The sequence below is a fragment of the Equus quagga genome, chromosome 22 (genome assembly GCF_021613505.1).
Source record: "Equus quagga isolate Etosha38 chromosome 22, UCLA_HA_Equagga_1.0, whole genome shotgun sequence".
NCBI lineage: Eukaryota > Metazoa > Chordata > Mammalia > Perissodactyla > Equidae > Equus > Equus quagga.
The window spans coordinates 73972-89861 of NC_060288.1; the positions used below are offsets into that span (position 1 = coordinate 73972).

The window sequence follows — 15890 nt, forward strand, 5'->3', positions numbered from 1 at the left end:
TGTCATTTAGTATAATCATTTTCTCCTAGCTTTATGCCACACATTTTTAATAAACTCGCCGTTTGCAGCTTCAGTTATTAATTAAAATGTTGAACAGATGGGGCCAAAAGGTGAGCTTCGCGGCAGGACGCTCTTCCAGGTTGAATGTACACTGTGATCAGCACGTGCAAGTGGCTGCACGCCCGCCACCTGTGCTAACATCTGAACCATATTTCTCCATTTTGCCCACAGATATTTCTTTAAAGACCCTGTTAAATTCTTTATGGCTCAGATATTCCGTCTACCGCATTTTTTAAATCTACCTACTCTAACAAAATGGGAAATGAACATAGTCTGAAATGGTTTGTTTTGGAAACCCATGCTGGCTTCCAGTAATGCCTGTTTCCCTTATTCTTCTCTCTAAAACTATGCTGAGAATTATTATCAAGCTCAATGGTCTCCAGCATCCAGAACTCACAATCTTCTCTCATATTAGAAAGATATTTGCCTGTCTCCAGTACTTCCTACTGCTTACAATTTTTCGGTAAAATTTGACAGTGATTCAGCAGTCTCATTGGTAAATCTCAGCACTGTGGGATAGATTTAATCTAGAGAGGAGCCATCGCTTAGAGTTGCTAGTTTTTCATTACAATATCTTAATTTGCCCTGGGTTTTAGTTTCCTCTCATGAGTGTTCATCTTTTACAAATGATCTCTCTTGTTCCTTTGGTTCTAATATTGATTGTGCACCAATCAGAGTATGACAATGTACACAAAACTATGTCCGGAGGACGGACAGCTGGGCTACGAGGATTCATTTTTTTTTAACTGAGATATAATTGATATATAACACTTTTAGTTTCAGGTGTACAATATCATTCACTATTCGTATAAGAGGATTCATGTTTGAGATTCACTTTCAAAATAGGAAATTTTAGTGGAAGCCAAGGGACCTCTCTCCCCTTTCCCCACCCCCAGCCGTTTATTTCTCTGAGCTTTACGCATCAGAATGGTTTTGACCTCTGCCGGGCAACAGTTTCATTTATGTTTAGGAGGACGTAACCAGTGACCTTGCTTCAAAAGCCCAAACCCCCAAACATAAGACATCCTCCTCAGTATTCAGAAGTTAAATGATTAGGGTGGAATTTTATTTTTTAATCTTCCAAGTCAACAGATAGTATTTCAACAGTGAGCTTGGTTATGAGAATACAAGTATATACACCAGGCACCACGAAGCAGTGAGCAGTATTTGTATTTCAGGGCAATAAATGACTCCTGGTCCCCCTGCCTTGATATGTGTTAAATGGGAATGCAAATGGATTCTGGAAATTACTCCAAAACGTGCGTTCTGCCCCTGCTCAGAGCCCCCTGGTGAGGACAGTGGGCCTCTGGTCTCTGCAGGTGAGTCAGAGGTAACAATCTGACCTTCTCACCACCTTAATCAATTACCCAGCCCAATCTCTCACTGTGGGACTTGCGGCTGACCTTTTATGGAAGAGGGGTATGTCGTGTTGCCTTGATTTTTAAAGGTAGTATTCTAGTTGCTTAAATGAACAAACAACGTTCTCCCAAATGATTGAAACTTGTTGGATTTATTTCTTTCTAAAGTTTGTACATTTACGTATATCATACACATATTTTAAATCCTTCACTATTTTGCATGATTTCTATTACATAAAAACCACTTAAATGCAGTAAATTTTGTTGTTGTAAAACAACAAATGATCCCCAACTTATAAAAACACAGGTGCAGTTCCATTCACGAACGTTTGCACAGCAGAGATGTACTACACGGGTCGCGGCTTCTGTGCGCATCAGTGACTCGCTTGTCGACACGGTTTAGGTTTACTTCAGTAACGGTGAGATAGGATGATATTTATATACAACTATGTTAATAAAAAATAAAGCAATTGTAAAATGTAAACTTAATTTTCAAAATCTTCTTTAAACACTTTAACAATATCCACATAAATTACTGTTCCATTCAAAAGATGACCACCATAAATGCCACGACTTTCTAGGAGATGGCATTTCTCAAATCTGGTGGGTGACAATGAGGAACAGGTCTCCAGTACGTGATTCGGTACCACTAGCTTACTCAAGTCTGTCAGTGCTGACAGTGTGGCCACTGGAAAGGACGAGGCCGCTAGTTTGTTGCTAATTGCTTTCACAGTTTGCAGGGACATCTGGCACCAGGACTGCAATGAAACTGAAGGGATTGGTAGAGAAGACTCCGAAGGTAAAGAATGGTCCACACTGCCAATTAGTTTGAGCCACAGTAAACAGAACCCAGATAACAGGTTTCAACGTTAACAGCTTGTTTCCTATGAAAGGATACACACCACTGCCTGTGCTATAGTAACCGAGGCTGACATGCCGCCTCTCCACTTGTGTAGATTTCTGTTCCAGAAACGGGCCCCTGAAACTGGAGGTAGCAGAGAGCGCAGGGAGGCCCTGAGGCCTGCGCCCACAGCTCCCATCCAGGCTGAGCAGAACTGCTAGGCGCTAAGTTGAGTGGGCCCTCACCTTCCCACGGAAATGAAATGGCGTGCACTTCCAGAGGTCTGGGCGCTACAGCGAGCACATCCCCATCCCTGTCCCCAGGTGGAGAGCAGCATGCTGGCTTGTTTCTTGCAAAGGCAAAATATATGGTCTAGGTTTCAGTTAGGGAACTTTTTTACCTTTGTCATGTGTCACCTCCAGTGACTCGGTCATTCTCAGCATTGATGTCTCGCCTCGGCAGGGTCAACCCTTAGGATGGCTGGATTCCCAAAGCTGGGGAAGTAGCATGTGAAACCCAGATGTGCTTGCTGCTCAGCAGAAGGCCGAGTGGAGTGGCAGGGGAGGGAGAAGCTCCCCTGTGCAGAGAGGAAACATGCCCCTCTGCGGGCCGGGCACTCAGGGGCGGGGCGAGGAGTCGCCAGCCGGCAGTGCTGCCCTGGGCTCTGTGGCTGGGCTCTCCTGGGAGGACTGAAGACTCACTCATGGGGAAATAGTGCGTCAAACTCAAATTCTCTCATCAACCATCATTTTCAGGAATTGAAGTGAAGGTGCTTATTTGAAGAACACCATTAGTGAGAGCTTAGCTCTCTCCCCTGCAAAGGGAAAGACATTTGAGCTCAGTGCCCTCCCATTTCCAGCCTCACTGTTGTTGCTGATGGGAAGGGCTTAACTGTTGAGCATGCTCCAGTCTGCGCTCTCCACCAGCACGGCTCGAGAGTTCCCCTGGGGAGGGCTTCCGGAGCAAGCGGCAATGCCGCCCTGGAAATGGCGCACACCAGCCTTCTGGAACTTCCCCAGGCCACGGTGGGATGCTGGAGAGCTGCTGCTCGTGAATTACCAGAAAGCTGCCAATTGGTGTCCACCAGAAAGGATGTGCTCTGTATGCCCTCACTTATTTGTTAAAAATGCATGCATCTCCAAGTCAGGCACCAGCGCTCAGCCTCCTCCCTGGCCCCGCAACACCCCTCTGAGGCAGGTTCCACCCCCTTTGTTTATCACCTCTGTGCAACACTCTGGCCCTTTGTGTCTTAAGTTTGTGTAACTTCAAACACTATGTGTACAGGTGTGCAAGCGTATGTACACACACGAGAGGCCCCAGATGTGTGAGCCTTTCCCTTATGCACCTAAGGGGACAGTAAACTCGTTCCAAATCTCTCAGAAGCAGAGGACTGACCACCTGCATGTCTGCCCCAAATGGAGGCAACTAGCTCACACACTCCCACCCCTGACCTCACTGTGGTCTAATTACTCTTGTTAGAGCTTAAAAAAAGTATTCTAGGGGCCGGCCCTGTGGCCGAGTGGTTAAGTTTTCGTGCTCAGCTTCTGCGGCCCAGGGTTTCACGGGTTCAGATCCTGGGCGCGGACATGGCCCTGCTCATCAGGCCATGCTGAGGCGGCGTCCCACATGCCACAACTAGAAGGACCCACAACTAGAGTATACAACTAACTACTGGGGAGCTTTGGGAAGGAGAAGAAGGAAAAAAAAAAAGATTGGCAACAGATGTTAGCTCAGGTGCCAATCTTTAAACAAACAAAAAAGTATCCTAATGTCATAAACAATCAATGTGCATATATCCTCTCTACAGAGTGGACATTACTATCCATGCCACATGGTTACCTGGCTTTATAACCTACATGGCTTTATATTAAAGTTCAAACATTTCAAATGATTAAGGCCCAAAATAAAACTTATTTTTGCTACTCCTTTTGTAAATGATTTCTGAATCAAATGGATGTTTTTGCAAATCACTATAATTCTTAGAAGGAAACACATTCTTGCAAAACAAAGACCCTGCTCGTCAGTCACAGAGCCAGTGCACTGCACGTCAAGAACAAGTTAGGAAATATGAGATATTTGGAAAAATACTTTGAGACTCTAGAGCTAATATAAAAACTCGAGTGTAACTACCAACACCCCACTGCAGCCTGGAGCTGTGGAGTGGCCTGCTCGCAGTCCAGCTCTCTGAGTCAGACACCGAGAACACGAGGCAGCCTGTTTACACAAACGCACGGCACTCACCCCGTCACTCACACACACGCAGTGCTGCTTTAAATACACCAAACATGCTGGCCAGCAGAACTTTAATCCCTAGTTATCTATTTACACGCTGTAAGATAAGCAGTAAGCTCAAACTACTAAGGCCAGTGGCTCTTCTTTGGGGAGAGGCAGGAAAAGAGACCTAAATATGAAAATATTAAATAAAGGTTGAACCTGGTCCACAGCCTGTCCTAAGTTCTTTTACTTGTGACACCAGAGGGTAATTTGTGCAACTGCACACCTAGAATGCAGTGCCCCGGTGTGGGAGCCCTGACATACTGTACACTGCAATATTTCTTCCCAGTAAAGAGGGTAAGCACGCGGCGCCCGGAGAGGGGCTTGACTCACTGGAAAGTAGACGCAGGTCCATAAATGAAACGGTGGGTACTGACCTAACTCTTCGGAAAGCTATTTTTCTGGACTAATTACAACAATAAAGAACGTGTGCTTTAAAGCATCACACTTTGTAATAAGCCCCAAATTGTCCATTTGACTTTGAGTGCTCTGAATACTGAAGCTGCTAAGGCTGCACAGGCTGCCTGTTTTTCTTCTTCGTTCTGTGTATCCCAAATTATAATGAGCTACCTTACTATACACAGTACATTGAAATAGTTGCCCAAAGTTAGTGCAGATCATTGTTGCCCTGGTGACTCAAAGCTCAAAGATGGAATTTTCTAGCATAAAATATTATTATTAAAAAAATTTAATGAAAATATCATTTGAATTTAAGTTTAATAAAACAGTACCATTATATATACTCCCAATAACTGCATTATATACTCAATCCTATGAGGTTTTTACTTTTCATATCACACTGGTTATTAGAACAAAAATAAATTTGATATACATATACCATATACTGATAGACAATCTACACATTGATACATATACATACAACTATAAATACCCACAGTACAACATTGGCAGGTGACAGAAGGCATTTTCTTTGATGTCTGACATACTATCTATATGAATATTCTCGAAAGGTCTGCAATACTACCGATACACAGATAAATTACAAAGGATGAGCCAAAGAGACTTAAGGAAACCTACTGTATATACAGATACTTGCAATATTTTCTTGCTGTTGCATTCAAGTCAACAACCGTCATGCAGATTCAAGTATTTCCTGACATTCTCCCTATTGAAGAAATTCTCCCTGCATGCAAAGGGCCAGCTCCTGTCCTCAGCAGAAGGCTGCCCACTCGGTTTCGGATACTGTAGGTACAAAAGGAGAATGCCAATGACTTTGGACTTCAGCCCTCCTTTTCAGAGTGCGAAGTTTGAAAGGAATCTGAGAGAGGCAATGAAAAGCACTGCTCTGTCACCTGTGGGGATTATTTTGTGGTGAACTATGATCTCTGCCGTCCTCTGGACGACTTGATGGTGTAGGATGTGACAAGCCGGAGCTGGGGCAGACGAGTGGCCTGGCCTGGGAGAACAGCCAGCCAGGGAGCTTTGGAGCAAGGTGGGCCCAGAGGCTCATCTGCCCGCACAGCTGACCGACCCTTTTCTGTCAGAATAACAGATGCTCTGCGAGAAAAGCAGATGCTATTCAAACCCACAGCCGCACTGTTAGCGACAGAGCAGGCTCCACTTTTCACAAGTCCTAGCATGCCACTTGGGTTCTTTGTTTAACAGAGCTAATTTTACAGTTGGAAAAAATTCTGTCATTTGAAAAGTGAAGAAGGGACTATTCGGGGCTGAAATTAAGCAAGGTGGCCACCAACCTGCTGAAATTTGACCAGGTCCATAAGAGCTAAACTACAGAGACTGGACCTACAAGGCTAAAATGCTCCCTGTGAATTGAGGTTTAACAAAGCTAACTGATGACTACAAGGAAAAATGCCAAAGGAGCTCAAATCCCAAGGACAACTAACTAAACACAAGAAAGCCTTGATGGTAAGACCACGGAGAAACTTCCTTAAGGTCGGTTTTCTTTCAACTGTCTATGACCGAGGATAAAGGCAGAGGAGAGACACTGCTGGCTCACCGTGACAGCAGGCCCTGCCTTAGCGAAGAACGCTGTCCCGGGCCCTTTGCCTGACAGCGGGGGCAGCGGGCAGGACCAGTGAAACCGTGTAACTGCGCCTAGGCGGCAAAAGGGCCTCCCTGCTGGTGGTGACGTAAACCCTTCTCCAGCCTCAGAAGCTCTGCGGTTTGGCCACAGAACCACCCCTAGCCTGGCCCTGGAAAGCCAGCCAGTCCTCCTAGTCTAGAATGAATTCCCTCCTAGCACTCTGACTAGGAAGCAGTGCTTGTCTTCTGAACTGTAACAGTCAGAGGAGCAGGGAGGGCCTAACACAGTTGCTTTCTACCCTCCCTACCTCAGAGCGACAGAAAAGGTTACACACAGCCGGAACACAGCGCCACCACAGCACTCTCCCACGGGCTGGTTTGATTGAGACTAACTAAAATGCACAGAAGTATTGCTTGGTTTAATTAGGCATTACTAAGACTTAGCAAAATGATGTTTTTAAAAAGCACACTTCGAATAATGTGTATGGCCTGGCAATAAAATAAGGACTCTGCATGCTAGGAATTAAGTTTTGACTGCCACCAAGGAATTCCTGACACCTCCTGGAAAAGTCAGCCTGTGAGGTGGGAGAACGAACCCCGAGACACTCACGGATCTGACACGTGGGCCACTTCCATGGTCAGTTTGGCAACAAGACTATTACCAAGGTATTTTGATGACTATCAGATTTTCTATACTAAAAATTAATGTTAAGTGTATAAATGTGTAGAGGAATAATGATTTGTCACATGAGAGAAATCCCAAGGCTCCTGTGCTGAGGTTGGGGTGAGGAGTGGGCGTGGGGAGGGGGCGTCCCTTCGGAAGGAGAGGAGGAGGTGACTCCCCTGTACCGTGAATGGGCAGCAGGCTGTGGAAGGAAACGTCTTCAATTTCTTCTGACCAGATACCATAGGAAAGAAATTACCACAAAAGAAAATGTGGTTGGCTATGGGCAAGATTTTCAGAATCTAGTCACATCAGAGGCATTTCCTCCTATAGGATAAACTCTTGGCCTGCTGAGTACACTGACAACAGACACTAACATTTCAGAGGGCTCAGAGAGTGTTCTCAGCCCATCACCTAAAGATGGACAATATCATGCCAGGGCTATCTGGGATCCTGGCTCTCAAAATAATCTTTGCAGTTGTTTTTAAAGATAAACTATGGAAAGAGAGTATCCACAGCTTCCAAAGTGCCCTCTTACCCACTATCTACGAGCACAGCCAGAGGCTCCTGCGTTAGCATGAGAGAGTCATACAATGGGAACAAGGCTGTCGTGGTGCTGATGCTAGCCGAGTATCTCAGAACCACTCTAAATGTCAGCAACACGTAACAAGTACCATTCCATGTCTATTACACACTGTAAGTAAAATACACAGAGACATTCTATACACAGACACACTCACACTGTGGGCCAACACGTTCAAGCCAGTCAGGGATGGTTATTTTTCTTTAGTTATTGAAGCTCAGAGATGACAGAGTCTAGGTACCTCTCTCCCCTCTGCTTAGGATATATATGTAGGCAGAAAACAAACAGGCTGATTATTCAGATTCTAGGAAGAAAGATGATTCCCTTGTGGAAATCTTGGATTTAGTCAGAAGCTACGAAAATGAATCAGGTACATGGGCCATATTGGCCACTACCCTGTTTGCTTCTGTTTTGAAACATAAATTGAATCTATCCCTTTACCTAACAAGACAGAGAGTCAGAGTGAGTCTTTCAAAGGTGAGGCAAAATACTTATCACAAAGCAAGCAGCTGCCACCTCAGAGAGGCCTTTCTCTTTCCTGGGCACCAGCAAAGATGGGCATTCATACGGGTGAAGGAAGTAAATGTTAATAGATAACCCTCTGAGTCAGAACACCACCCCACTAGACACCACCACGGTTTAACAGTGGGTCTTCTCTAACTCGCTGGAACCATGCTATTCACGCGGAGTCCCTACTTCTTTGGTCAGAGTACCTTTAATTAATAAACTGAGTGGAACAGAGGAAATTTCTGTGGGAGGGAAAGAGTATTCAAAGTGATTCCATAGTTCTGAAGTTGTGGGGATTACAGATTTCAGGCTCACAGGTTTCAAAATCAGAAAGTTCTAATTCACCGTGGGCTCAGTTTTCACTCTTGTCTTCCTCCACGAGAGAATGTCCTGTTTATCACCCTGAATTCCAGAGGGACCTCATTCCAACAGGCTCGTGACTGTAAGGTTAACAGAACTATTTCGAGAAGACAGAAAGAAATGATTTAAAATAAAGTGTCTATTTTTAGGAGAAAGTTCAGTAGTAGCAAAGTCAAGTGGCTATCAAAGAGGCTGAGATAAGAGTAAATTAAGTAACTTTGCATATGCAACAGCAGATTCCTCAGTTTTCCAACCATAATTCATTCAGACTATTTTTTACTTTCAAGTTGATTTTAAAGAATCAATATTCCGTTGCCGGCAACTGCAGCTACTTTTTCCTTTCTTATTTTGTTTTCTTTAGGAAAAGAACAAAAGGGGGTCCTTTTCCCACATTATTGCATTAGGAAGACCCCAATATTCTTACAGCCAGGAGATAACACCATGCCTATATAACATAGAAAAGAATCTAATTCCTGGATGGCAGGGTGTGACAACAGGAAGGAGTCCGCATCCCTGGTCCAGACCCTGTGGGAGCAAGGGGACAATTTCCTGCAGGCCACACACACGCCCACTGGTGCAGCCCCCACGGTCCTAGACAGAACCACAGGAACGTGCTGTCATCTTCCTGGCAACCTTCAACAACGAAAAGATTCCACTTCCTCTTCCCTTGCTTGGCTGAAAGGGAGTCGACACTTCTGGCAAGCTAGTGCTTCCTGAGCTCCCTGTCCTGCGACCTTCACACCCCCTCTGCCTGCTTCCAGCAGGGTCCGACCTCAACAGAAGCGCTAAGATGCAGGTAGAGCTGCACCCCCGCGGGCCTCTCGACTCCCAGAACTGTAATTCTCGGCTGAACCTCTGTGAGTGCTCGGTTCCACCTCTGTGACCGGGCAAGATTTCACATATAAAGGTTTCTATTAACTCCGGCTAGAATTCACTAAACTACAAAGTTTGTCCAGTTAAGGGTTTCACAATGGATTAAATTTTTTAACCTTAAAAAAAAGTATAACAGCTGATTTGAGAACACATAAAACAACTGAGTAGAGTGCAAACAAGAGAAAACCAAAGGAGAAGTGAGACGGCTTTCATTCTGAAATCGTGGTCCCTCCCCTCACAGAAAAGGTGCATTAGTTACCAAGTAGCAAAAATCATCAAAGCAAAGAAATCAAGAGCAAGGAGACAATCTGTACAGAAACTAACAAAAATATACAATAGAAAAGGTTACTAATGCACCATTCAGTCACAGACTTTTTTTTTTAAAATATACTCATGGATTTACCAGAAGGATCTTGAAAAACTCTATTCCCCATGACCAGCATCCTGGTCCTAGGCGGATTCTAAGTAACTTTTTGCTTAACGCTTGCTGTTTCAGGTCGGTGATCTTTCCTCTCTGACACGTTCCGCTTGACCTTGGCAGTGACGGGAGAGGAGTCTGGGTTCAGCGACGGGCTGGAATGTGACTTCTTCAGCCCCGCGGCCTCGCCTTCACTGTTCCTCAGGAGCTCCTTGCCTCCCTCTTTCAGAATGCTGACGTACATTTCATAACGGGTTTTCTGGAGGGAAAGGCAGAGAAGAATGGCTGTCAGTACACTGTTCACAAATGCGTATGTGCGACACACTCATGTGTTAACCACCTGGAGAACGGGACTGGCTGCTGACGACTCGACTTCATTCCCCAAAGTGGGCAACAGCTACCGGAGACCGGCTGATGGGTCCATTCATTTAGATAAGAAATAAAGGGGCTGGCCTCGTGGCGGAGTGGTGAAGTTTGCGTGCTCCACTTCAGAGGCCCGGGGTTCACTGATTCTGATCCCAGGCGTGGACCCACACACCACTCATCAGGCCACGATGTGGCAGTGTCCCACATACAAAATAGAGGAAGACTGGCACAGGTGTTAGCTCAGTGACAGTCGTCCTCAAGCAAAAAGAGGAAGACTGGTGACAGGTGCTGGCTCAGGGCTAATCTTCCTCACCAAAAGGAAAAAAAAAATTTTAAGAAATAAAGACAGAATTTTTGTTGTCCTTATTTGTTCTGCATTCTGAAGGAATGTCAACTTGGAATTACGGGTTGTTAGATGGAAGACGTGCTTCCTGATCCCTCAGGCACAAGAAGGGTGGAAGCTGTGACCTCGGGTTTTTGGCGAGTGGATGGCTCCCGGGGCTCAGTCCTGTGGTCACCTGAGCTTCCTCCAGGACCGTGGCCTCACTTGACCCTCACTGGAACATGGTCACTTACTTTCTTTCCTGCTCCTGTAGCTCTGCAAAGACTCCCCCTGAGGAATGAGTCTATGATGATCCTACTCTCCAGTCCCCTATAAGACCACAATTCTTTCTAGAAGCTGCTCTGGGGTTCTCGCCATTGCTTTTATGCTAGGATTACCAAATTCTAGAGTACTATGGTTTCCTGGAAAACTTGAAATTATTTCCTGATGTTTTTGCATTCTACAAATTTTTTTTCATCAACAACTATCTGTTGAGTATCTCCTATGTTTAAACAGCTCCTGGATTCTCCTGTCTAACTGAGAAGACACTGCAGAGATTTCTGTCTGTAACTCTACTTGGTGCTGGTTTTTTTTTTAAAGTTTCCAGCTGAGTCACTCTATAGAACTATTATATATATATTGCAGATTACAGAAGAGTCTCAGATTCTTGATTTGATGGATTCAAATCAAAATAAGTCTTTCACCATACTGCTTGAATACATAAAGGATTTACAGAAGGCCTAAAGTGTTTTATTTCTAAATAAGGAAACGTGGCAGTTATAAATCATCCCAATAAAGGTAGGCAAATTCTGTTATGACTGGAAATCTTTTAGGGATTTTTCTAATCAGGTTGAGATTTTGTATATCTCACTTTTAAGTTAGTAATTATGAAGTTCAAGCTACTTGAAGCTACTCTTTCAAGTTGTTTTGTTCAAAAGTGGGAAAAAACTGCCAGTCATGAAGCTTGCTCTGGGCTTGGTTGGTATCTATGTGGGAGTGCTAAGCCTTGGTGGGTGGCGATGATGACATTTATGGAGTGCCACGTGCTAACTTCAGGCCATTAATGTAATCATCATATGGAATTGGTGTCTTATTAACCCTGTCTTACAGTAAAGGAAACACAAGCAGAGGGAAGCCTCAAGTCAGAGTCAGCAACGAAGTGAAGCTGGGATGTGAACTCTGGAAGTCTGACTCGAGGGCCGATGCTCGTAAGTTTTGGGTGAATGGGCAGGAAAAGATACAGGTGAATGCAGTGTTTAAGATGACTACTCTGACAGACACTGTTGGTTTGGCCAATCAAAAGCCACTCTCAAACCCCTCTCCTCCAATGTCCCTCCCACTACAAAGGTTGATAAAACCCCATACTTCCCCAGCCCCTCCTGCAGCTAAGTGGGGCCATGTGATATTCTGGTCAATAAGATGTAAGGAGAAGTGTATTGGGGTGCTTCTGGAAAGGTATTTTGCTCCCTGATTAAACGGACAGGATTTAGAGGAGAAGCCACTGGTGCTAGCCCCTCACTCTTACTCTTTCCTTGACATAGGTGCGTTTCCTAAAGCTGCGCCCTGTGACATGGGGGCAGCAGGCGTGAAGACAAAGGACAACAAGCTAGGCCGGAGGAAAATTGGAAAGACAGAAAGAGCCTGGGTTCTTGATGACTCAGTGAGCTGGATCCAACTCTCAGATTCCCTACTACCTCTGAATACCCTGTTAAGTATGGATGATAAATATCCTTAGGGGTTAAGCCACTTTTTCTCAGGTACTGTTAATTGCAGCTGAAAGCATTACTAATTGATGCACATTCTAAGTCTAATAAAGAGGTAACAAAGTAAAAGAATAAAAGACTAAACTTATCTCAGAAAGCTACATAAGGGTTTAAGAAGGGCATCTGCTAATAAAAAAATATGTCATCAGTATTACACATTAGTCTGTGCATCAGTGAATCAGACGATTGAACTAGACAATATCCAAAGGGCATACTAGTTTGAAAGTTCTAGTCATTCTAGGAATTTATTACTAAATCTGTCTCTAACCTGCCTTGGTGACAAGATTAAAATGGAGGAAAGGATTACTCCCAATATGAACAAGGTTTAGTAAAACGATCTAAAAGCAGTTTAAAAATAGATTCAGACCACCACTGTAAGGCATGCTATTTCACAAAGCTGGGGCATTTATACAGTGAAAGGGGGATGAAGGATAATTTTTTGAGGTGACTTGAAAGGGAACAAAATGAGAGAAGGTGATAAGGCCAGTTTTCTACTAGTCTTCGAAGAAACTGATATTACCAGGAAAATTCATCTGAAAAATACATGAAAGAAAACTATTTCATCCATTCGTTCTATAGCTCCAGCTGCAAAACTGTAGCCTTCAATAAATTACATCAGTGTGTTAATCAACAAACAAAAGGTCAGCACAGAGGAGCAGCAGTACGTTCGTGACTCATCAGAAGAGAAGACAAACAAGGTGAAAGGGACGGGAAGGGAGGAGAGCTCGGCTGTTGGAAGAGAAACGAGGACAAGGAATCCCCAGGGGTTTATGAGCTTCCAAGGGTCCGTGCTCTATTCTGAGCTACAAAGCTTCTCAGGGCAGAGGCTGCGACACCTGGTAACAGAGCTTTGCTTGCTGCCGTTCTCTGAAGCCAAAGCAAATGCCTGTTCACAGTCCTTTAAGAGAACGCACCCCAGATCTGAGAGCTCTTCTGTGGCACTGCTTCCAACCACACCCTCTGGGACAAGAGACTCATCTAAGTATGTGGATCTCATTCCAGAGGCTTCGGGGCCAAGAAAAGATTGCTCCTAGCACAGAACAACAGCTCTGAGCGAAGCCCCGAAGAGCATGGGGATGAACACAGCTGTAAAAGTCCCGGCTTCACGGCTCTCTCCTGGTTTTCTCCTTTTTGGGGGTGGGAAGGTCATACTTCTTCCTACCTAGGCAACCATGTGGAATCTTTGGGGGGTTTTATTTCCCTTCCTCCTTTCAGAGAAGACAGAATTCTTATCATTTTTCTAAGATCAGTTGTGAAATGTAAGTTTTAAGTTAAAGCTGGTAAGGAAAAGCAGAGAAGCAGCAGCAAGTGTTATTTGTAAACCACATTTTAAGTCTATGATGCACCAGCTCAGAGACTGAAAACCTGATGCTCATATTCAAATGGTCAATCTTGGCCAGGGAAGCTGGAGGACAATGTGGCAGACACTGTGTGCGCATCCCCAGCAGCCTCGTTCACACTAATGGAACTGTGATTTTTATTGAGGACGTCAGTGTGCCCAGGCCCAGGACAGACATCATGGTTGCAACCAGACATGATAACCCTTACTTGCTTTGCCAGTCAACCTTGCAGCCATGTGGCCTAGATGTGACGAATGACATGTAAGGTGAAGTTGACGAGGGTACTTTTGTGACAGCTTTTGCTATCCTGACAGAAGGTGGGAGACAGAATGTCTGGAGTTCAGGTAGCCATGTTGAGACCATAAAATGATAAGCATGAAAACAAAAAAGCCAATGTGCCAAGAATAGCAAATTGGAAATTTAGAAAGATCATACATCCTTAATGGCAAGACTTAGCAGCCAATAACCATTCGCTTCCAGTTTTCTTAAGTGAGATAAAAAATGTTTACACTGTTTAAACACTTAGTCAAGTTTTCTGTTATCTGCAGCCAAAAGCATTCTTAGCTAATAAAATGGTCAAAACTCAGCTTGGTCTCACTCATAAAAAAATATCCCAATTGAGTTGTACATGCTGTTCCTGTCAATTTTATTTAGGAAAAAATATGCTTGATTAATAGGCACTGGTGTTATATAGCTTTGTTGGGTTTTCTCTGAATATTTGACAAATTATTGACGGACATTACCCACTATAGGCCATTCTGTGGTCACATAATGAATATTAAATCAATGGCTATTTTATTATTTCATTAGTAGTTTTATATCAATTGCTTAACCTCTACGGGCGCTGGAGTCCAGTGCTCTCAGTTCTTCCCTATAAGCCTACAACATGCAAGATGTCTAGGAGAGTGGAGGAGTTAACCAAAAACTGAGAGTTCGATACCAGTTACGGAATGACTGGTATTCTAGTATTTATGGAGCAGGCTTAGAGACACGTCTAAAATCCTGAAGAATGAAATTTGACAATAAAAACTTCAGCCCTTGAGTTTTCTCTTTCTCTAATACCCCACATCCATTTTGTCAGCAAGTCCTGTTCCTGTCTTCAGAACATACTCAGAGTCACACCATTTCTCACCATCTCCACGCCTTCAGGCTGGACCAAGCACCAGCATCGTGCACCTGGATTATTGCAATAGCCGCCTAACTGGTCTCCTGGCTTCCGCCCTTGCCCCTCACGCACACTCTTCCCAAAAGACGTCATCTGTTAAAGGTGAGTCAGAGCCTGTCATCTCTGCTCAAAAAGCTCCAGTGGCTTCTCATTCTTAAAAGTCCTTCCGAACCTCAAATCCTTACAATGGCCTTTAAACCCCTAACCTGTGCCAACCCTCCTCGCCCTTCTCTGGTCTAATCTCTCGGTGCTCTCCTGGTGCTCACTGTCGCCAGCCACTCTGCCTCCTGCTCTCCTTGAATGCAGCAGACGCACTCCTCTCTAGGACCTTTGGTGCTTGCTGTTCACTGCCCAAAAATCACCTCCCCCAGGAATCCACAGGGCTTATTCCCTTCCCTCCTTCACCTCTTTCCCTCTTCACTCACATGTCACCTTTACACTGAGGCCTTCCCCTGGCAATCCAAATCTAAAAAAACACCTACTTTTATTGCTGTTTATGGCTTCATTTTTCTCCTCCGCACTTCTCACCATCAGCCTTCGACTTCATTTACAAAAGAATCCTGCTTATCTTCACCGTGCCAGTACCAGCATGCACTTGCACGAGGGGGCCTTCGTTCTTGTGCACTAATGTATCCCCAGCACGGAGAAGACACAGTACACACTGAGTAAACATCTGATGAATGTATGCATGGAAAGAACGAATATAAGAAAATAAAATTTCTCATATCTAGCAGAAAACATTTTGAACTCCCAATATGACAAATTCTAGAAAAATAAAAATAACATGGATATAGACGTAGAGGTAGATGCCTGATGAGTTCCTCAGCCAGTGCGTCAGGAGACATACTTTGACCTTCAGTGTTCCACCTGTGGGGGACTGGAATTGGCCACCCCAAGATATGTCTCTTTGGCATGAGGATTATTTGGGGCTGGTTACTTTTAAAAACTGCAGACATGAGAGAAACTCTGAAAAGCAGAATTTAACCCTTTGT

The 15890-nt window shown here is 44.4% G+C and overlaps 1 protein-coding gene across 7 annotated transcripts in view; it reads right to left on the reverse strand.

Moving 5' to 3' along the window:
- Positions 1-5231: 5231 nt before the first annotated feature.
- Positions 5232-15890, reverse strand: part of PSD3 (pleckstrin and Sec7 domain containing 3) — a 643022-nt gene continuing 632363 nt past the window's right edge. For all 7 annotated transcript variants that reach the window (XM_046648392.1, XM_046648393.1, XM_046648398.1 and 4 more), the window contains one exon: positions 5232-10201. In XM_046648392.1, coding sequence (XP_046504348.1) covers positions 9986-10201 — 216 coding nt within the window. In that variant the 3' untranslated portion in view covers positions 5232-9985. The remainder of the gene's footprint in view (positions 10202-15890) is intronic.